At 38.1% G+C, this 22,073-nt stretch overlaps 2 protein-coding genes across 4 annotated transcripts in view; one reads left to right on the top strand and one right to left on the bottom strand.

Annotated features, from left to right (window-relative positions):
• The window catches only part of LOC307165696 (potassium channel, voltage gated eag related subfamily H, member 7), an 80,051-nt gene extending 76,103 nt beyond the window's left edge, over window positions 1-3,948 (top strand). For all 3 annotated transcript variants that reach the window (XM_079883580.1, XM_079883579.1, XM_079883578.1), the window contains 2 exons: window positions 89-236; window positions 1,078-3,948. In XM_079883580.1, coding sequence (XP_079739706.1) covers window positions 89-236; window positions 1,078-1,359 — 430 coding nt within the window. In that variant the 3' untranslated portion in view covers window positions 1,360-3,948. The remainder of the gene's footprint in view (window positions 1-88; window positions 237-1,077) is intronic.
• Window positions 3,949-4,035: 87 nt separating this feature from the next.
• The window catches only part of dnah9l (dynein, axonemal, heavy polypeptide 9 like), a 44,849-nt gene continuing 26,811 nt past the window's right edge, over window positions 4,036-22,073 (bottom strand). Inside the window, 35 exon segments of the mRNA XM_079884428.1 lie at window positions 4,036-4,453; window positions 4,577-4,717; window positions 5,305-5,417; window positions 5,772-5,887; window positions 6,043-6,225; window positions 6,306-6,548; window positions 7,147-7,266; window positions 7,462-7,653; window positions 7,930-8,157; window positions 8,244-8,371; window positions 8,568-8,716; window positions 9,358-9,551; window positions 9,753-9,875; window positions 9,969-10,139; window positions 10,360-10,500; window positions 11,452-11,616; window positions 11,703-11,907; window positions 12,029-12,151; window positions 12,510-12,745; window positions 14,897-15,070; window positions 15,237-15,371; window positions 15,482-15,583; window positions 16,257-16,302; window positions 16,572-16,590; window positions 16,592-16,754; window positions 17,058-17,201; window positions 17,383-17,496; window positions 17,640-17,786; window positions 19,252-19,485; window positions 20,052-20,213; window positions 20,302-20,444; window positions 20,539-20,662; window positions 20,779-20,941; window positions 21,539-21,732; window positions 21,812-21,973. Of these exon segments, the coding sequence (XP_079740554.1) occupies window positions 4,206-4,453; window positions 4,577-4,717; window positions 5,305-5,417; window positions 5,772-5,887; window positions 6,043-6,225; window positions 6,306-6,548; window positions 7,147-7,266; window positions 7,462-7,653; window positions 7,930-8,157; window positions 8,244-8,371; window positions 8,568-8,716; window positions 9,358-9,551; window positions 9,753-9,875; window positions 9,969-10,139; window positions 10,360-10,500; window positions 11,452-11,616; window positions 11,703-11,907; window positions 12,029-12,151; window positions 12,510-12,745; window positions 14,897-15,070; window positions 15,237-15,371; window positions 15,482-15,583; window positions 16,257-16,302; window positions 16,572-16,590; window positions 16,592-16,754; window positions 17,058-17,201; window positions 17,383-17,496; window positions 17,640-17,786; window positions 19,252-19,485; window positions 20,052-20,213; window positions 20,302-20,444; window positions 20,539-20,662; window positions 20,779-20,941; window positions 21,539-21,732; window positions 21,812-21,973 (5,445 nt within the window). The 3' untranslated portion in view covers window positions 4,036-4,205.

Here is a 22,073-nt window from a genome sequence, read left to right as displayed (position 1 = left end):
GTACTATTGATAGAATGGTGCCTACCACCATCTGCTGGTCACAGATGGTATTGCACTTTTGCGTCAATATGTCTGTGTGTTTGTGTAGGCTGGAAGCGCAGATGACTTCAGACATCCAGGCTATTTTACAGTTGCTCCAGAGGCAGAGCGCTTTGGGACCTCCAGCGTACAGCACTGTGGCCGTCAGCCCAGAGTACCACAAACCTGTGCAGCCTGTCACCGCCATGCAGACACAGGTAACACACAGGCTGTGTTCACAATGGAAAGCTAGCGTGGATACAGCACGTTATACACTCAGAGTACCCCAGCAACCAATAAGAACACCCTAGCAACTGCTTTACAATCACTGAAAACACACTTACAGCAAGGTGACCAGATTCCTAAAATGAAATCTGGGGACATTTCCTTACATTTTTGTATGTCTTCTTTTTTTAATTGTTGTGGGTTCCATATACTATATTACAATTAAGAATTATGATGTTTGCGGGTCAAACTGACCCAAACTGGTTTTAATACAATTTGCACTGTAAAAAAAGTGGAAGTAAGGTGTTTTCAGTAAATGCGCAAGACGGTTCTTTAGCCGCTATAGGTAAATATCTTGAAGAATAACCAGTAGAGTCCAGTAAACGGTAAGAAATACCAGTTTGCAATATCAGGCAGCATAATGAGATGTTTTGTACAGCTAAAAATAACCGGAAGCAGAAGACACCGGAAGCCAGACACATTAAATTTACAAATTACAGCATTTGCTCCTACGTGAAAAATAAGGTGGATATTACAACAAAACTATGACTTTACAAAATAGATAAATAAAACAAAATAAATACAAATTTAATTGAAATATCTTTTACATTTACTAATTGTAATTTATATTTTCATTTTGACAAAATAAAAAAATACAAATATTTTATGTCTGTGCTTTTGGAGACTACGTTGGCCAGGCTTTTTTTGCAGTGCATTTGCTCATAGCTGGAGGAGACAAGGAACAGATTGCTGTTGATTTCGGTTGAATTTGCAGTAGCATACTGCATTCGGACGGCAGAAACGGCAGCGTTTAATGTGTTTTCTTCTTTGCAGAGTCCTGATCTAGAGAACGCCTACAAAGCCAAAGACTCCACGCCTGCCGTTACCATGGAGATGACCTCTGATGTCAGCACGGCGACTCCATTTGTGACAGACCCAGAGTGGGAGGCAGGCCTGGGACTGAAACCATTGGAAAATGAGCTCTCTGCATCACAGCAGCCAAGATCTTTCCAGATGTCAGCCAGACAAGCGTCTCTCCCGGATTCGTCACCCGGAGGCGGATTGACGCCGAGTCTCCACAGGCCCTCCTCTGATCCTGGGCTTCCAGGGCAGTAACATAAGGTCAAAGGTTTTGATGGTAATGAAGCAGAGTCCAATAACAACTAGGTTGAGTTTTTGAATAAGAATGCCTCATAGAGGAATCTCACTCCTGTATGCTTTCATGTAACTATGCATAGAGAGAACAAACACTACAGTAAGCTCAGCCTCCTCCCTTCTACAGCTAGACTCAGGGTAGAGAACACCAAACCGAAGAGTCGTATGCAAAGAACTTAAAACAACCTTCTGTGTCCCTAATAGTTACCTTAAAATGCTGTAGTTGAAAACAAAAGCAGTTGAGCAGATGCATTAATGCAGAATGAATCATCAGTTTGAAGGTTGTTCATTTTGTAAATACATAAATAGAGCGCTGTTCAGGAAGTAACATACTGGACATACAACCACGTTAATGAAAGAAAGATGCATGCTAGGAGGATAAAAATGCAGGGTTTATTTATTTTTTTGCATGTTTCTTAAAACACTTGCATTGTTAAATTGGTGACGTGAGCTCGTTTTTTTTTTTCTTTTTGTTCTTACATTACCTATTTGAGATTTACATGTATTTAACTATGAATTTCCTGGTATTCAGGAAGAATCTTTACTTGAACTGAACTCTGCAAAGCAAAGCCTCATCATGAAAACTGTTGTCATCATCTCAAAATATCACATTATTCTACCCATATCAGATTTCCACTGCACCGTTACATTTAACAACGACACACTGTCCCTTCAGAGCCAACTCAACATTTTAGCATTGTCAGTATTGCAACATCATGTCTCAGTATTGAATTTGACTAAACTTTGTTGGTCCAAGTGAGTGTGACCATTCTATGGCCCCCATGGTGGGTAATTCAAACCACAGATGAGCACTGTATCTCCCCAGAAACAGTTAACACTTTAGGGGTCATTCTTAATCCTGGGTAAATCTTATTTGCTATCAATCTCATTTACCCCATTAATAGGCATTGACAAATGCAGCTCACAACCTGTTTTAACAACTGCTTGTCCATCTGAGGAAATGTCGCCACATAGATCCGCTCTGGTCTCTGCGGTTCGAGAAAAGCTTATGAATATTTAATAAGGTAAGCCCTGAGGCAGTTTATGATTAGCTAAATCTGTTGCTAAAAAATCTCGCCTTTGGTTTCTAGCACTCTTAAAGCAAGGTTAACACTTCATTTCCCATGGTTATATGCAGTGCTAATACAATTTCTTTAACCCTTCCCCTTAGTTTCGCACTCTCACGTGAATGTGCAAAACTAAGGGGAAGACAGAATTGTGATTGGGCCCTGTGGAAAGCCTTTTGTGTTATACATGCTTTTTGTCCCTCATTTCTTTATGCAGTTTATGGATTCATTTTAGAAGGTTCTTACATTCTAAAGCTGTAGCAGTGTTATAGTTTAATTTGTATCTGTAGAAATATATCTGGATAACGCGATCTGCAGGAGAAAACACTAGCTTTTGTAGCAGCAGTCATCCCTGGCCTTCCAGAAGATAGATCTACGTTAACAGAACCTATTAAACGCACACTTTTAGTCTTGCAGTGTAACATGACAGTGAGTTCATGTGTAGGAGGACTGCATGTTTAACCAAAGTTAGTTAGTTGACGTAATCACTTAATCCACATTTAATGAGATGCATTGAAGCACACTGTCTTCCTAGTGTCTGCTAAAACAAAAAAAGCAGAAAAAATGTATGCATGTTTAGTAATTAGCTCATAGGGCCACCAGATTTAGAGCTTCTGCATGAATGGATGAATCTGATTGGTTGGCTGAAATCTGGAGGCGGAGCATCATGACATATCGTATGCGAAAGAGGCTCTAAATCCTCATCTTTCATCACACAGATATGTGGTTGGCCGTCATCATCACTGGCTCGTGTGACCGCTGTGATCACAGCATGCACTGACCTAACAGTTTCCTGTGAGATGGTCCAAGTCATGTCTCGTGTTTTAGTAAGTTGGCCGGAGTGGGTTTGCCGTAGGGGTGTTTCTGGGACGAGGACACGTGCCAGTGCGGGAAGAGAGCAAGAGAAGGATACGATATTATTGCGATCTTTTGCACAAACTCTTTAAACATCTTGTACAGTGTCACTTTTTAAAACTAGTGCTGTTCACAAAATTGTTTTTATGCATTTTTTTTTAAATGTTTGACACTGTATTTTATACAATGCAACACATAACAGCAGGTTAGAATGTTTTCTTCCTTGGGTATATTGGTATGTATTATATTTATGCTGTATATTGTGAATATTACGAGAGTTAACGCACAACTCTGTGAATTAATAAAGGACAGAATGCTTCATTTACAATGTTGCGCAAGATCATTTATGGAAAAAGCACTTTATTGCTCTAAGAACCTGTGGAAAACCTAAACGAGACACTGTGTTTGCACTTCCATCTGGAAAATCCTTTTGAAGCGAGTCTGTTCATGCTGTGGCCATCTTGGTAACTTTCCAGAGACTTGTATATAATCGGAGGGGAAAAAACGACTGCCAAATCTAAATGTTAATAACATACAGTACAGTGGGGTCCAAAAGTATGAGACCACTATTACATTTCATTCTTTTTTTCTTTCTTTTTTTCATATTTCTAATTCATATACATCAGAACTTTGATTCACTTTTTTTCAAAATCCTAAAAAAAAATATTTCCAGGTTTTCATACAGTAAGTCTTGGAGGTTTGCATCCCACTGTATGTAAATCACCACTGAAATGACAACAATATAATATATTTTGCTTTTATAGCTCAAATCAGGCTAAAAACAGTTTAAAGTTGGTCCAACTAATGCACACTGTAGAGTAAGAAAGACCAGGTGACTTTTACCTACAAGAAGCTTTGCTTGTTTAAATAAATGACCTCTCAGCATCACACACTAAGCAGCAGAGCGACCCCTGCAAGAACCCATTTTGCTGGCCTCTCTCTGGTCTTAAGGCTGAAGGTCCAGATATACGTGTTAGCACGTAGTTTGGTTTTATAGACGGGGCATTCATAGGTATTGCGCGTCTCCTGGCGGTCGTTCGGGATGGCTCGAACAGCTATAACAGGCATGCTGGGAGTCAGTTCCTTCAGGCGTGCTTCTGCGATTGTCCCACCCTGAATATCCCAGCGTGCACCTGCAGTCACAAACACTGACTTTAGAATCAAATGAGCATTTTGATTGACTGAGGGTTCTGACTGACTGGTGGAAATGCCCTGTGATTGGCTAAAACTGTTGTATTTAGATGGATGATACAGACCCTCCATGTAAAGGCCATAGATGTAGGCTCCCTCTCTGGCCGGCTGGTTAAACTCCTCTTTGAACTTCTTGGTCACATCCACCGTCAAATTCATCTTGTCCAGCGGCCATTCGTTCTTGCGTGCCAAACTCTGCATCACAGCTTCAAAGACATAAAGTGTGTGTAATGCAAATGAATGAATGTAAAGAGGAAATGTCTTGCACTACTGTTCAAAAGTTTGGGGTGGGGGGTGTTGGAAGAAATGTCATTAAATTGATCTGAAGTGACAGTAAAGAAACAATGTTACACAAGATTTCTATTTCATATAAATGCTGTGCTTCTGAACTTTCTCTTAAATCAAAGAATCCCCCATAAAGATATCATGGTTTCCTCAAAAAAATTAAGCAGCACAACTGTTTTTCTAACACTGACAATAATAAGAAATGATACTTGATCACCAAATCAGTATATTAAAATGATTTCTGAAGGATTATGTGACACTGGAGTAATTATTGCTTAAAATTCAGCTTTGCCATCACAGGAATACATTTTAAAATATATTAAAAAAAATAGAAATTTTGTTTTTGATCAAATAAATATGGCATAAGAGACCTAAAAAAAAATAAAAAAATAAAAATTTTAAACAAATTTTTTTTTTTTAAAACAACCCCAAACTTTTGAATTGTCGTGTATATTTATAATGGTTCTAATTCTTATATATATATGCGCTTGTCTGTGTTTTACTGCACCTGTTAGAAACGACTGAGGGTTAAATAAACCAGAGATCCAGACCACACTAGGCAGAGAGAGATCATGAGTCCAACTATCTAACTCTCTACAGCGCAGTAACACGTCATTGTACCTGATGGACACACACACACAGAGACATCACATATACAGATCGGTATCATAAAACAGTACAACGGTTATATAGTTCCAAAACTTAATGAGTTGCCCAGCTAAAATATAATATCTACATAATACCTACAATACAACAAACTCTCATAATATCCTAAGAATATTTTATTTCAGCTAATTGCCAAGACAACATTTCTCATTTTCTTTTTAGTTTAAGTTGAGGTACTAAAAAAAAAGTACAAAAGCACACTAAAACTTAAAATACAAAAAATAACTCAAATTAAAATTAAGACAGAAAATAAATAGTATATATTGTATAAATAGTATGATATAATAGTATATCAATGATACTGCTTACCACTGTCCGAGGCTGTATATAGAGGGGTAGGCCAGTCTAGTCCAGGTATCGGGAACATTATCAAAAAACAAAGCTGTCTGTATCTGCTCCATCTCGGATGAAATTGCCAGCTCTCCCTGCCAGAGAAAAGAAGAAAATAAGGATTACGCTAATAGTGGAAAGCCTGTGCGTGAAGTCTTAAACAAGAAGAGACCGTGACCAAGCAGAGTTCATTAATCTGAAATCAATCGATAATAAACTGGCACAGAAGAAAATTCCAATAACAGCACACCTTCAGCCCCAGGTCCAGCTCTTTGAGCGAGCGTCTGATTTCATTGAGGAGCATGTTCATACGCTCACACTCCTGGAAACACACCAGAATGTAGGGCGAGCGTTCGGCTGTTTTGGACGTGATGTCAGACATGTTGTACTCTTCTGGTAGCTTCTCCAGGATGTCATCCAAGATTGTCTTCACCTGAAACAGCAATGGCTTAAACCTTTAGAAAGCTATCCGTCACCACAACCAATGATCTTTCAAAAAGCTCAGAACCAGACCTTCTCTTCAGTGGTCTGTGAGGCTCCTTCACCCATGTTGGAGTCTCTGTACTGCAGCTCCAGAAGAGTGTGGAAGAGGCTGTCTGACGTCACTGTTAGAAACTCAATCTCAGCGTTTGGATGAAGCCCATAATGCACTGGGCTTTCGTGGGGCAGCATCTCATCTATGTACGCATGGTAGCCTTGGTAATCCAAGTTAGAAGGCACAACTAATCCTGGGGCCAGTGACAACTTCCTGTCGAACTGAAAGGACAATGAGTTAGTTTGTGTTTGTGAGACGAAATATTTATCAAATTAATTGGGATCAACCAATACTGAAAATCAAATTATCCAATATAGATAAACCGATTATTATTTTCATGTTTTGGCCAATAAATTGGAAGATAATAAAATTCAATAGTAATACTTTACAATAAGGTTCCATGTGTTAACATTAGTTAACTACATTAGTTGACATGAGCTAACACGGAAAAATAAATCTAAAGCATGTATTAATCATAGTTCATGTTATTTTCATCATTTACCAATGCATTAGTAGAACCAAAGGTTTTATCTGTTAATATTGTTCAATGGACCTGAGCTGACATGGACTAACAAAAGAACAGATGCATTTTTATTAACTCATGATATATAAATACTGTAATAAATGTGCTCATTGTTACTTAATATTAGTTAATGCATATGAACGTATATTTTTCAATAATAATAATAATGGCCGATAACCAATTTGGTATCAATATATAGTCCATCCATCCCGACTAAAAAACTAAGATCAATCATTTTAAATGCTAGAAGTGGATTGTGTGTGTGTGTGTGTGTGTGTGTGTGTGTGTGTGTACACCTGATTAGGTTGCATGTATTCTTCCAGGTAAGTTCTGCACAGTCTCCTGTCCCAGTCATCAGTAATGTGACCTCCATACATGATCTCACCAAACAGGTAACGAAGGTCTTCCCATGGTACCTGTGCAACACGGGTTTGTTTACATGGCTCTCACCGTATCAGTAGAATTAGTAGCTCTTTCAAAATGATTTCCATGTTTTTATCAGTTACCAACACATGGAATTAATACATTAAGGTTACATTTTGATTATAGATCACAATGTTTCTAGTGAGGCCTCTTGAGATGGTTCATTTGGTTTTCTGTTAATTACACACCTGTGAGTTGGCTTCTAGGTAGTTGTAGAGCACATTCACTGATATGGTGAGATCCCCTGTGTTAAAAGGGTACTTCCTGTTCCAGCCCTGTGGCCCAAATTTCCTCCTTTCAGCCACACAAGCGTGAAAATAACACAGCGAGAACAGGATGGTCTTAAACTCCTGCTCACGGGAACACTGGTCCAGAATGTCCTGCATTCACAACACAAACAAATTTGCATGTAACCAAAAGAGTTCCTGTAATGCAATGTTCTCATTTGACTTAAAGCAAAGATTTTGTGCTACATCTCATCCTTGACAAGTCTGAAGCCTTACAAAATTGTGTTCCTTTGTTCGTCACAGCCTATCAAAACATATTTGATGTTTAATATACAGCTATTTAAGCAGGATTTTGGACCACTAGCATTTCACTGTGGGTGGAGCCACCAGCACAGCATGTCATCACGACTTGAGTTCATTTGGTTTAACCTGATCAAAGTTGTCCAGAGCAGCATGTAGGTTGGCCAGCATGCCTGTGGGTGGCTCGTTAGTGATTTTGATGGAATTTTCCAGAATTCCCTGTGGAATGATGTGTTCCTGTGGAGTGGGAGAGGGTTCTGCACTCATGAACACTCTGTAGTCTTGGTGACTGTTCTCACAGCAACATTCGAGAAGCTTCTCAAGACTTCCCAGCCACTTTGCCACCAGGTGAATGTTCTAGAAGAAATGCATGCTTTTGCATAAGCTATATGCATAAAACAACAGATATATACAGTTTACAGATCATGTGCACAAAGACACACCTGTAAAATGACCCAGTGGCCCTCTCTAGAGGCCTTTTCCATGGCAAGTTCAGCCACGGATTCCTGGCCCTGTCCTAGAGACACATTATGGAGCTTCCCCAGGTCTATTGTGAAACCCAGCTTCTTGCCTAAACAAGCACAGAAATACACAGGCTTTCTTCACAATGTCTGTTCAAACACTGTTTTTAGGCTAATGTTTTTCTGAACCAGTGCAGAGTCATGATGATGCAGTACCACAGTCAAGATGATGGCACACTCTCTTTGACAAGCTAAACGTTAAAGATTCATGCATGAGATAAAAAAGGAGCCAGTATGTATTTTTACCCAGGGACTCGACATCTTTTAGGGGGTCCACTCCAGGGGACAGGATGAAGAATACAGGGGAAGCAGGACCGCACTCTTTGAATGAACGTGCAAACTCCATCTTCCTGCTCTCGGTGTACTGCACACCTAGTTTCTCTTCCACAAAGTTCCTACACACACACACATTTGTTTTTGTTTTCTTGATGGGGGCTTTCCATTGCCTTTTATTGTTTTTATATTAAGCTTTTCTTAACTCCACCTCTAAACCTATTGAATTTTTAAATATTAAAGCTTTATTTAGTGTGATGATTAACAGGTTTTGGTTAAATCATTTACTCTCCCTCATGTCGTTCCAAACACATAAGACCTTTGTTCATCTTCGAAAAAATAAATTCTATTTTTAATACTCTCTATACCTTTTTGTCCATCCATTTAAAGTCTGCGCAACCAACATTTTTAAGATTAAAAAATTACATGAAGACATCGTAAAAGTAATCCACAGTCCATATTAATGCAGCTGTTCTGAAAAGACACGACTGCTTTATATGATGAGCAGATTTTATTTAGGCTTTTATTCACTTGTAAACATTGATTAATGCACATAGAGCTCATCAAATATGGTAACATAACATGACACATGTTTGATTTATATGTCTTTTTGTACTTTATAATGTGTGAAAATTTCAGTTTCGTGGACTTTCAATGGATGGACAAAACGATTTGTGTTCCGAACATGAGCGAAAATCTCATGGGCGTCAAACGACATAATTGATTCAGTCTTTAATAAACACATACTGCACCTTAGACTTACCGGACAGCGTACGTCATCCGGTCGGGTCGGAGAGCCCTCATAAGGATGAGTTTCTGGAGCGAACTCTTGCTTTTCCATTCCTGAGGGAGTTTCTCTTTCTCTGGACACTCTGACTCCACAACTTTCTTCCAGCGTTTGGGTGAACCCTCGATATCCCGGTCCAGACCGCGAAACTCATCGGTGAAGCTCATTGTCTGCAGAAAGACACCAGGGTAAAAAAATTTAAAATTTTCAAATACCTGCAGTGGCTCTCTCTGCCACAAGGAAAAGTGTGTACGTCTGCTTGAAACCTGACGCGGCACTAAGCACTTTTCCACGTCCAGGCCTCAGGAGTGTTGCAGGTGATAATTGTCACCTCCTTGAGCGTGTGTGTGTGTTTCTAAGTTTGTACTTACTTTAACAGCACTCCAGGCGGTGTTGGAAAGGAAGTCGACTGGGCTGACATAACTATGATCAATGTTGAAGCGCAGCAAAAAGTCCAGCTCCCGAGGATCCAGCTCTTTACTCATTAACAACAACTGATACACACAAAAGTATGTGTCAGGACAAACAAAACAAAAACTCACCCATCCATTATAATGTGTGTGTGTGTTTTACCCAGACTGCATTACCTGAAATGTAAGCTGTGCCGCGAAGGTGAGCTTGTCTCTCTCAAACAAGCCTCTGTTGATGTAATTAAACGTAGAGAAGGTGATACAATCAATCAGTGTGTTTACACGGGTCTTTACATCTGAAGAGGCATCTGCGTTCTGCACTGCCTTGTGGAACACAACGTTAAATGCCTGCAGAACGAAGATAACACGCAAAGTGATTTCCCTGAATAGTGCGAGACTGAGCATCACACATAACCCAACACAGCAACACTATCTCAGCCGAGTTGAGTTGGGGCTGGGACTTTCTGGTGACGATAATGGCGCATAAATTACACAGAAATATTTCCAGGAAGACCCGAACACCTGTCTTACAGAATGCATACACAGACACATACAAACAAGGCCAGACCTTGAGGGAGAACTGGTACATGGGGTTGATCTTGTTAAGGTCATTGATGATGAAGTAGAGCAGGGATGCTCTGACAGCCACGGCCCGGTAGTGTTCACGAGCCTCATTAATCTTCACCTCATTAACCTTCGCCTCCAACACCTACACAACGCAAAAGCAGAATCAGACCGAGAAGAAACAACATATGCCAACTAAAAAGAAAACTCGAAATCTCTGGCTTGTCTAATGTTCTCTAGGGAATGTGGTTAAAAACCAACAATAGCTCAGTCCTAAACCTCAGAGAGCCTAGCAATGCTGTTCAATTATACATTATACAGTACTTTGTTTGGGCCAATCTGTGACCACAGAATTGACATGTCTATTACTCACAAAGTTCTCTATATTACACATAAATAAACATCACGTATTTGATTATTATGCTTGAGCTACAGTATCAAGTGTGTAGTTCAGCTCAGCTCAACAGATTGTAAAATGTCTTGCACTGCCGTTCAAAAGGTTTCAGTCAATAATATTTTTTAATGTTTTTGAACATTTGTGAGAACTTCTGCTCATCAAGGCTGCATTTATGTGATCAAAAATACTGTAAAAAAACAGTATATTGTGAAATGAACTGTTTTAATTTTTGTACGCATTTTATGTTATTTATACCTGTGATGGCAAATTCCAGTCTTCAGTGTCACATGATCTTTTTTTTTTAAATCATTCTAATATGCTGATTTTGTGCTCATCAAAGTTAAAATCATACTTTTTTTCAGGATGTTTTTTGATGAATTAAAAGTTCAAAAGATGAGCATTTATTTAATAGAATTATTATTATTTTGTAAAAATGTAAAAGTTATTTACTGCCACTTTTGATCAATTTAATACATCCTTCTTAAATAAAAGAAAGAAATATTATCGACCACAAACTTTTGAATGGTAGTGTAATCAATTCCCACAAAACCAGTGCAGAAAATGCCAAAATGTCAGCAGATTCGAGGATCCGACATGGCTACAGCAGCGAGGCAGCTCACTTGGGTTGGAACAGAGTGACAAACGTTGGAGGAAGGAGAAATCTTTTGTCAGGAAAAAAATGGTTGAAAATACACAAACCTTCATCTCAATCTCGGCAGCTGTGTGTTTAGTGCTCTCGAGTTTCTCGACCAGAACGTTGTCTCCCAGGAAGTTATTCTCAGCCGCGGAGAGACGTGTCAGTAACTCATCCTCGAGCTGCTTTAACTCGATTTTAAATGTGTTCTGTTGTTTAGTCAGCTCTGACTGCAGATACACCAAGATCACTATCAGTAACACTTCACTCAAAAGCATGTCCAGATCTGATTAAACAAGCCCGCACACACACACACCTTGAGATGTTCGAGGTCCGGTCTCTCCAGGTCGACCACCTCCGCGAGAAGCTGGTCCTCGAGCCCGTCCCGTGTGACGGTAAAGTTGATGAGGGTGGTCTGGGCCTGGATCTCAGGTTTATAGTGTGGGTTTGCCAGCTTAGTGTGCAGAATCAGACGGAAGTCAGGATGGAAATAACATTCCTTATCCCCCACTTTAATACATCTGCAGAGGGGAGAGGCATGATGAGGGGAAGATAACAGTTTGTTATACTGCTATATTGATACACTTTTTCTGGTTCTGTATTATATTTTGTGAAATGCTGTGTGTTGTTGTGTTGTTTTACCTGCCCTTCTTGATGGTGTGTCGGCCCAGTAGTGGATCAAGAACTGGTTCAATTGTCTCCTCCAGATTCTCAATCAATACAGGCTGTCCTAAGACCACGGCCTGTTCAATCACATCCACATACCTGCAGCGACAACGACACAGGCAAAATTAAATACTAAAATAAATACGAAGACAACATGAAATGGCATTAGCAACGCATTTACTTCCATTGTTAAGTGAAACATTATTTATATGGAGATAATGTTGGACAGGATTTGATTTTATCCATAGGATTATATCCATAGAGACAGTTATTGCATTTTGTTGAAAGATTATGAAAATAACCATTTTGTGCACAAGAAAACCTTTTATCTAAAAAACTAAATAATTATAAATAAATAAAAATATTTAAAAAATGCAATATTTATAAGGTCACTATTTTCACATTGTGTGAAACCTCTTGGGGCGTAATTTCTGAGGTATGTTCATCAACCGCTCACCCCTTCTGGCTGAGGTTAATGACCTTCAGGCTGTTGCCATAGCGACTCTTGAGCCACTTGATGCCCTGCAGCTGGGGGTCAATGAGCAGCGGCCAGCGCTCACAGTTGGTCAGTATAGTGGCGTTCTGAGTAGATATCTTATCACCCGGCAAGCCCTCGTTATTCCACTTCGCAATGGTAGCGCCATCGGTTAACATGGAGATGGGATCTAAGCCCTCAGTCATAGGGATGGGCATCTGAAAGTCGTCAGGAAATGGAGAAAGAGAATAACAGATTCATTTTGTATATTAATACTTCTATCCTTATGAGGGATAGAATAAACTCCTGTTATTAAAGGTGTCATATAATGGTACATGCACTTCTACAAGTTGATTGTACTGAAATGTGCGTTGGCAATGCCTGTACACAACCATCATAAAATGATAAAAATCCATCCAGTGTTTTTTTTTAATCTTCTTATATGTTTTCCCCCCATCTCAAATCAAGCCGTTCGATTTTGTGACGTCACAAAATCGACGCCCCTCCCACGATTGTTGATTGACAGCAGCGTTTCAACACAGACCCGCCCTCACTCGTGAGCGAGCAGTCTGTCGTCATAGTCCGCTTATTGCTGATACGCTGGAGCACTGTCTATGAGCAGAATGGCGTAGAATAAGCAAAATAAGAGATTGTGGTGTTCTGTTCTTGGGTGTAATAATGAACACAGCAGTCATTTTGATGTTCCTAAATCCGAACCGCTGAAGACGCAGTGGCTGAGTTTTGTTTTCGAAGGGAATATTCCCCATGATCAACGTCAATGCTTTCATGTTTGTGCGAATCATTTCACACACCAGACTGCTTTACAAACGAGGGTCAGTATAAACAGGTTTTGCTAAGAAGCTGCTCCTGAAAAAAGGATCGGTACCAACTATTCGTGTTCCTGCTGCACCTCCAGAAGAACTGAAGTGAGTGTAACGTTTTATTAACCTTTATATTAATATTTATATTAATCTTTGCAAATGACTAGCACACTTCACAATGAATGCGTCTAAGGTTTACACTCAGGATACATTACGGCATGTTTTCTATGTACGACGTTCTCAATATAATTCATAATCCCACGTTTATTATGAACAACGCATTATGGTTATTGTGTTATTATTACAAACGGTGTATGCACAGAACAGAGGGGCAGGGTGAGCAAAGCTCATTATCATTCAAAGACATGCACTTAAACGGAGTGCTGAAAACAGAGCCGTTTTTGACCAGGTAAAATGAGTGTTTTCTTACAATATTAATGAGAATTTTTAATTAAAGTATATTACAAACTTTTAATTTAGACCCTAAAGAATCATATTAGCTTGTACAAAAATGGCATTATATGACCCCTTTAAAGGATGGGAAGGGCCGTCTACAATGGACCTGACAACAAACCTGCAAGATGTATTAAGCACAGTCACTTTTTTCACCATTGGACCAAACCGTTCTCTTAACTGTGCTAGATCCGGCCCAGCCGAAATACAGTAGTCAACATTTGAAGTGGATCAAAACCTTTCATCAAAGTTATACATGAATTTTGAACAATACCCGTTCTTGTCTTAGGACAACTTTGATTAACTTTTTTAATCCACTTCAAATGTTGACTACTGTATAACTGAAACCGTACCGTTCTTAGAACCATTCGGCCCGACAGTGGAAAAGCGGATAAAATGGATACTAATTTCACAAACAGGTTAGCCAATCATAACATCATAAGGTAGCTGACATACACTTTGTAAAGGTACAGAAAAGTGTCAACATAAATTATTTACCCTGTTGTTTTATGTCAAGTTTACATTTCTGATTTTTTTTTTGCATGTTTTTTTGTTCTTACTCATGTAATAATTTTGTAGTTTATTCCTTTACATTTAAATGAAATATATTTGTAGATTATTATATATTTTTATTTATTTTTAATTCAGCATTTCATTAGAATTTCATTGCAAACCACCGTTTAGGAATTCCTGGTGTAAGATATGGGTTTTTAGAACGGAACGCAAAGGATAAATATGTTTCAATTCCGTGAAGGTTACTTTCGTGAACGAAAACTGAAATTAAGACTAAACCTATTGGTCAAAAACATTTTTATAAACTGAAATAAAATAAATTCAAAGTAAATGAAAACCTAAAACTAAACAAAACTAACAACAGTTACTGAAAAACTAACTGAAATGAAATAATAATTAGCAAAAATAAATAATCGTGTTGGCTTGTCCTCTTGTACAAGGTTTGTACTCTATGCAGTTTGAGGTTTCTGAACATGAACAGGTGAAACAATACACATTTTAGCACCACAATCTCATTTTGATATGGAGACAATAACTGTGAAACTTAATCTTGAATCCTGATTTTCTCTATCCCACACTCACCTTCTGGGCGCGCAGGTAAGGCATCCAGAGGTTATGGAGTAACTCCTCTCTGTATCTCTTTGAGAATGAGCCAGCGTATGAGATGAAGGCTGCAGTGAGGAGAACGTCTCCACACAGAGTGGATTCCTGCTCGCGGTACTGAGCCACAGAGTGAACCCAGCGGACATTTTCGGACTGAAATATTTCACAAAAACGTGGAAGAATTAAATAAATGATTGATCCCTACTAGCAATGCACATATGGTATGCACCATGAAGTTACATGTATAGTAGAATTTTTCATAAAAAAAATTAAACACAACTATTGTACAAAAGACAAAACAAGCGTATTGTATTCTGACCTCTAAACCCTTGACCAGGCGGTTGGCCAGCTTGATGGTGTTGTTGGTGTGGTTCACCTCATCCTGACAGCGGAGTTTCTCCGAGGTTGCTTTTTCAAACGCAGCTTTCAGTGTGTCCAAACTATCATCCAACTCCTCCACATTTCACACACACATTTGACATTATACAGTGCACATTTGTGAAACGCTGATAGGATGTTGTGGTGTAGAGAGAGTGAGTGAGAGCAAGCGAGAGAGAGACTTACGGTCAGCTTCTTTCTGATAACCTCTAACTTTTCTGCAGCCTCAGCCAAGTCAGCATTGGCCTGAGACAGACACATCCTCTTCACCTCCACCTCACAGAACACCTTATTAAGCCCAAACACATTTAAACACACAAACACAATACCAGAACGTTAGAATGGTTTACAGAGCACTGGACTGAACTGGACATGGATGATTCTTCGGGTAAATAGAATTATTGGCAGACATTTAAACACTTGAAGATGCAATAATAATCACAGTTGACTTCATACTCTACTGTTCAAAGGTTTTGGGTTAATATGGGTTTTTGAAAGAAGTCTTCACCAAGGCTACATTTCTTTGATCAAAAATACAGTAAAAACTGTAATATTGTGAAATATTACAATTCAAAATAACTGTTTTCTATTTTAAAATATTTTAAAATGTAATTTATTCTTGTGATGGTAAAGCTGAATTTTCAGCAGCCATTACTCCAGTCTTTAATCACATGATCCTTAATGCTGAACTGGAACTGCATTTCATTTTTAACAATTGCCATGATATGTGATAAAAATTACAATAAATTTGACTTTGATGTGGTGCTCAACATTTCTTATCATCATCAATGCTGAAACTTTTGAATAGTTATGTATATACTTATACAGATTCTATATTAATTCCAATTAAACCAGTTTAAACAGTCATATATCTGTTGGGTTGCGTTGAAATGTTCTTGTGTCCAATATTATGTTGTTTTATAATTTATTGATCTGAACAGATTAGCAAGTGTTTACTCACATACGTCTGGACAGAACGGCATGGAGGAGGGAAGCAAAAAAACACACTGTAAACAATACAATCACAAAAACTCAATGAGAATCCCACACAAGCCATTATTTCAGTTCATCTAAAGTTCTACATAATAGCAGCACTCACTGTCTTAGTTTGTGCAAAAGCGTTTCCATAGACGCATTCATTTTAAAATCTTGCATTTTTGAACTTGGTGTAAATAGTTACGAATACAATAGTTCAATATATATATATATATTATAATTACATATTATTGATAATTATAAATAGTTATCAATGCTTGATGGTGTAAGTGAGCAGAACCTCGTGGAAGCGGATGATGTTGATGACCCAGGCACAGAGACCGGCCGCTGCAGAGGATTTCAGACGGACAAACTCTGGATTGAACTCAGGATCACTCAGATACTCGTCTTTGATCACACGCACTGTGGCTTCAGGGATATGCTCTTTATCAAAATTAACCAGCGCCTGTAAGAAGTCATCCACCTAAACACACACACACCGAAAGAAAAGGAAGAAATCTACCCAATTTACCTCTTTGCATAACCTGCTAATTTACAGTATACAGTAGTTTCACTGCCAAATTATTCATACATCTCGACAATCAATATGTCATTTGAAAACCTCAATACTCAAGATTCGCTAACATTTTTTGTTCTCACATTTAGGCAATTTAAGTAAATTTCAGCCTTTTGCAAAGAAGATACTTAAGAAGATGGCTAAATGTCAGAAAATGTTCAAATATGACCATGAGAATAAATCTTAAATGTCAGCTTCACACACACTCACTTTACTCATGACAACTTTAGATGCTTTCCAGCTGCGATCCTTTGGGATACGGCCGCCAGGAGCCAGGAGCACCACAACAGCTGCGGACACATTCGATACGATGGCGGGAGGATTCGGAAACGTCCGCAACTCTGTTAGATTCAGCTATACACACACACATGCATGCATTCACAATTACTCTGGACAAAACAAATCAAGTCTGCTCATCAAAACAAAGCATTTGGATATTGAGTGTGAGGATGGTTCAATACAGAAGACAAAGCACACCCGTTAGTCCTCAAACTATAGTCAAGTACATACATACACTACACACACAAATACACACCCTGTTGAGTGTGTTGAGTGCTGCATTAGCTGCCTGTAAAGCCGGTTCTGCTTTCCACAAATCTGCTTCAGTCTCTTGCTGCTGTTTGGTCACTTCTGCTTGGATTGCTTCTACCTGATATTGCAATCATTATGATGTCTTTCTCAGATACATACTCATCGATAGCAATTATTAATATAAACAAACAAGGATGGGAATCATGTGATATTCTAATATGGTGATACGAGTGATTTTGTGCATTTGGGTGCGTGTCTCACTTTTTGCTCCTCTGCATCTGCTACGCTCCTCTCCTGACTGAGTTTTTCACTCTGCTGGCCAATTTTAGCGATGAGAGCTTCAGTATCAGTATTTCTTAGCTGCAACTCCACTTCCTGTGTGGCCAGTTTAGCCTTCAGATCCTCCACCTGAGAGAGAGGTCCAGATAATGTCCAACGTAAAGCTCTAGGACTGAGAATATGGTGTGATAATATACATTTATTTTAGTTTTTGCAGCTCCTTCAGCTTCCAAAATGAGATGCATTCTCCTGGCACAATCAGTCTGGGTTAAAGTTCACATAAAAATGAAAATTCTGTCAATATTTACTCACCCTCAAGTTGTTCCAAACCAGTATGAGTTTCTTTACTCTGCTGAACACAAAAGAAGATATTTTGAAGAATATGGGTAACCAGACAGTTGATGGACCCCATTGACTTCCATAGTAGGAAAAAAATACTATGGAAGTCAATGGGGTCCATCAACTGTCTGATTACCAACATTCTTCAAAACATATATGGTAACACTTTATAATAACTGCACACTATTAAACATTAGTTAAGCATTAGTAAATAGTTAATTCATCATTTATAAAGCATTAATAGACATTAATAAGCAGTTTATAAATACAGCTATAAATGCTTTAATCTTGCTTTATAAGCACATCTATTATGTGTTTAATAATTGTATTTTCATTCTTTATTTATAATCTATTTATCATTTCTAAATGAAGTATTGCATTATTTACAAACCAGTTTTTTAGGAGTTGTCAGTGGTTCATAAGATCACTTAGAAAGTGTAAGTAAATGATTAAACTATTTAAATGTACATTCATACATCTTATTATTCAGATATATAGTAATAGTTATAGTGTGTTAATAAATGCTGTATTAACATGTATTTCTACTGTAATGCATGGTTAATTCAGGTAGTTATAAAGCATTTAACTATTTTTGTGAGCTCATCTAAAGTGAAGACTAGTTATGCCTTGTAAAGCATTTACAAAGGAGATTTAAAGGCTCGGTTATCATCTAAACAGAAAAAGGAAACAAACAACACAGTGATACAGAACATGGAAATATTTAAGATGTATGAATGTACATTTAAGTAGTTTATAAATCATTTATTTACTGTCAAAGTGATCTTATGAACCACTGACAACTCCTAAATAACTGGTTTGTAAATAATGCAATACTTAATTTAGAAATGACAAATTGATCATTAAAAAAGTATGAAAATACAATTATTAAACACATTATAGATATGCTTATAAATCAAGATTAAAGCATTTATAGCTGTATTTATAAACTGCTTATCAATGTCTATTAATGCTTTATAAATGATGAATTAACTACTTATGCTTAACTAATGATTAATAGTGTGCAGTTATTATAAAGTGTTCATTCATTGTGTCAAATTCATACAGGTTTGAAACAACTCGAGGGTGAGTAAATGACAGAATTTTCATTTTTAAGTGAAATATTCCTTTAAGCCAAAAGAAACAGAAATCCTTTCACAAGATGAGGTCTTCACATTTTTATACAATTTGGTAGATTTTGGTGAAACCCTGTGTGTGTGTGTGTGTGTGTGTGTGTGGTTTTAAATGTAAGTTTGACCTGTGATGCAGTGTTCAGTAGTTTCTGCAAGCCGTTCTCCAGACGTTCCATCTTCTGTCTCAATTCTCTTCTTTTTGTCCCCAGCAGGTTGCCGTAAAGTTTCATGAACTCCAGGAAGCTTTTGGGTGTGGTGTAGTTGAAACGTTTTTCATTCTGCTGATACTTTACACTGACTTCATTCACACTAGTGTGTGCGAACGAGATAAAGTCACTGATGGACACTTGCACCTCTGGCTACAGAAAAGAAAAGCATGTCTTGGTAAATGCATTTAGACTACTGTTGTAAAGTTTGGATAGGTATGATTTTTCAATGTTTTTATGTTTTAATGTTTCGGTAAAAACAGTAATATTGTGAAATTTTATAATTTAAAATAATAATTTTCTATTTTAATATGATTTTAAATGTTTTTATTTATTTCTGTGATGGCAAAGCTGAATTTTCAGCATAATTACTCCAGTCTTCAGTGTCACATGATCCAATATGCTGATTTGCTGCTCAAACATTTCTTAATATTATAGTTTAAAAGAATAGCATTTATATAAACAAATATTTTGTGACATTATGTCTTTACTGTCACTTTTGAACAATTTAATACATCCTTGCTAAATAAAATTACACAAATTTTTACTGGCCCTAAACAACAGTTAAGTAATTACTTAAAAGATGCGTCTTAATGTAAAGTAAGTAATTAATCAAAGGTGAAATACGTCCATTAAATGTGAAGATGTATGCAAATTAGGATGCAGCTATGATTTAATCTATTTTATGTATATCACCCTCGCTGTCCCTAGATTTTTACCTCCAGGCCAGAGATATTTTGTATAAAAGTGCTGCTGACGGACAGCAGTGCATGCTGGGGCCAAGGATGGAACCAGTCAATGGCGGTACAGTTCACAAGAGCCGGAAACTTCCGTGCACGTGTACGAAGAGTGAAGCCAACCGGAGAGAAACACAGCACCACCTACAGAGTAGATTAGAAGAAGCATGACATTCACATATTCATACGTAATACATACTTAGGATACAGTTTTCTAAATAAGGAAACCAACCTTGAGCTGTCTGCGTATACGATCAATGAAGAAGTTCCAGCAGTTTTCACGTGTGTCCAGCAAACCAAGCGCCCTCAACTCCACACGAATAGAGGTGACGATCATATCAACCTCTTCCTCACTGAAGAGATCAGGTATATCCCCTACACACACACACATATACATAAACACAAACAAACTGAGAGCTTCTGTCAGGATTGAGAGGAAGAAGAAAATGTGAGAGTTTCTAATGCGAACCTGATGCTAGCATGTCGTTGATCAGGACCAGGAATCTTTCATCAGGAATCTGGGCATCTGTGTGCAGGAAGACGGTGCCGATGTTCTTCACTCCCACCTTTATGTACAGTGCAGCGATATCACTCTACAAAGAAAGAACAAAGGATGAAAGTAGAAGGGAAAACTTTTCACAATATTTCATATTAAGCTTCTAACAAAGAGAGATCATTGAAATGCAGTGTGTGTGTGTGGGTGTGTTACCCTGAGGTCGCTGATGCCATAACCCTTTCTCAGTGTGATCTGAAATACTTCCAAAATGCTAAGAAAAGCAGCCAACCGACAGAGACTCTGTTTCCCACTACCACCTACTCCAATCAGCAAGGCATTACCCATAGGAGACTCAAGAATACGACTTATCCTACAACTGCACACAAACACACACAGATTACCCATGCAGATTAGAGCTGGGTGATAATATAGTTTATATTTTGCGATGATACAAGCAATCAAGCCGTTAAGATATGAGATATAGTATATATCGCCCTACTCAAGTATACTGTATGAATGCAGATAAAGTCGGACATACTTATATATAGCCAACTTTACATAAAGAGCTCCAGACGTTTGTTGTTTTTGCAAGGAAATAAAAGCCAAGCAGTTATCCAAGTATGTTTTATAAGTATATAAGTATATTTTGGATATAATATATCATTTTTCAACGACATAAACAATCTCACAGCCGAGATATGCTATAGAGTATATTTTACTTTACATGAGTAAATGTATGTATGCCGGTAAAGTAGAATGTACTATATATCCAACTTTTAATATATTTCTCAGCGATAATATAGTTTACAAATGAGGTGCTCAAACTTCAGAAAATTTAAACTTTTTTTGATTGTCAACTTCAGAAAGTCAAACTAAATATTATATGAGCTGTTTTATGTTTTTAATGATGTTTAAAATTCTGTTAAATACAGTTTAAAACCTGAATGATTTTGTTATTTTCTAGCAGGCTCACATGTGTTGCATGGCTTCCTCAAACAACACCAGGTTCATGTCAGAGTGCAGCTCATTGTAGTGCTCAAGAGCATCCATCAGGGTCTTCTGAAGCTTCTCCAAGTCCGTCACCTGTGCATAACGTGGCTCACCCATACCATGAGCGAAATGAGAGTAGATCAATGGCTGGTTGATAAATATAGACTCATCTATACCCTACACAAGGAGAGAGAAAAAGGTTTTACTTGATCAGTTTACACGCAACCCCACAAGGGATTTGAGAAGCTCTACTCACCTCAAAGTATCTCTTTCCTGTGTCTAGCAGAATCTTGTTGAACAGCTCAACGTCTTTCTCCTCCATCAGTTTGTCTGAATACACACGAGAAGACTCATGCAGCCATAGGTGCACCAGGTCTATAGGATACCGCACATGTTCTGGCAGAGCAAAGAGAATTCCCTACACACACAGAAAAAAGCATGTCAACACTAATACTAAACACAAGTAGGACACTTTATACATACATACAGCCATAGTACTCTGTACTATGTACATGGTA

Source organism: Squalius cephalus (assembly GCF_949319135.1).
Source record: "Squalius cephalus genome assembly, chromosome: 10".
NCBI classification, from domain to species: Eukaryota; Metazoa; Chordata; class Actinopteri; order Cypriniformes; family Leuciscidae; genus Squalius; species Squalius cephalus.
Note: the sequence above shows the minus strand (reverse complement) of the source record. Positions and strands in the feature narration are given on the sequence as shown.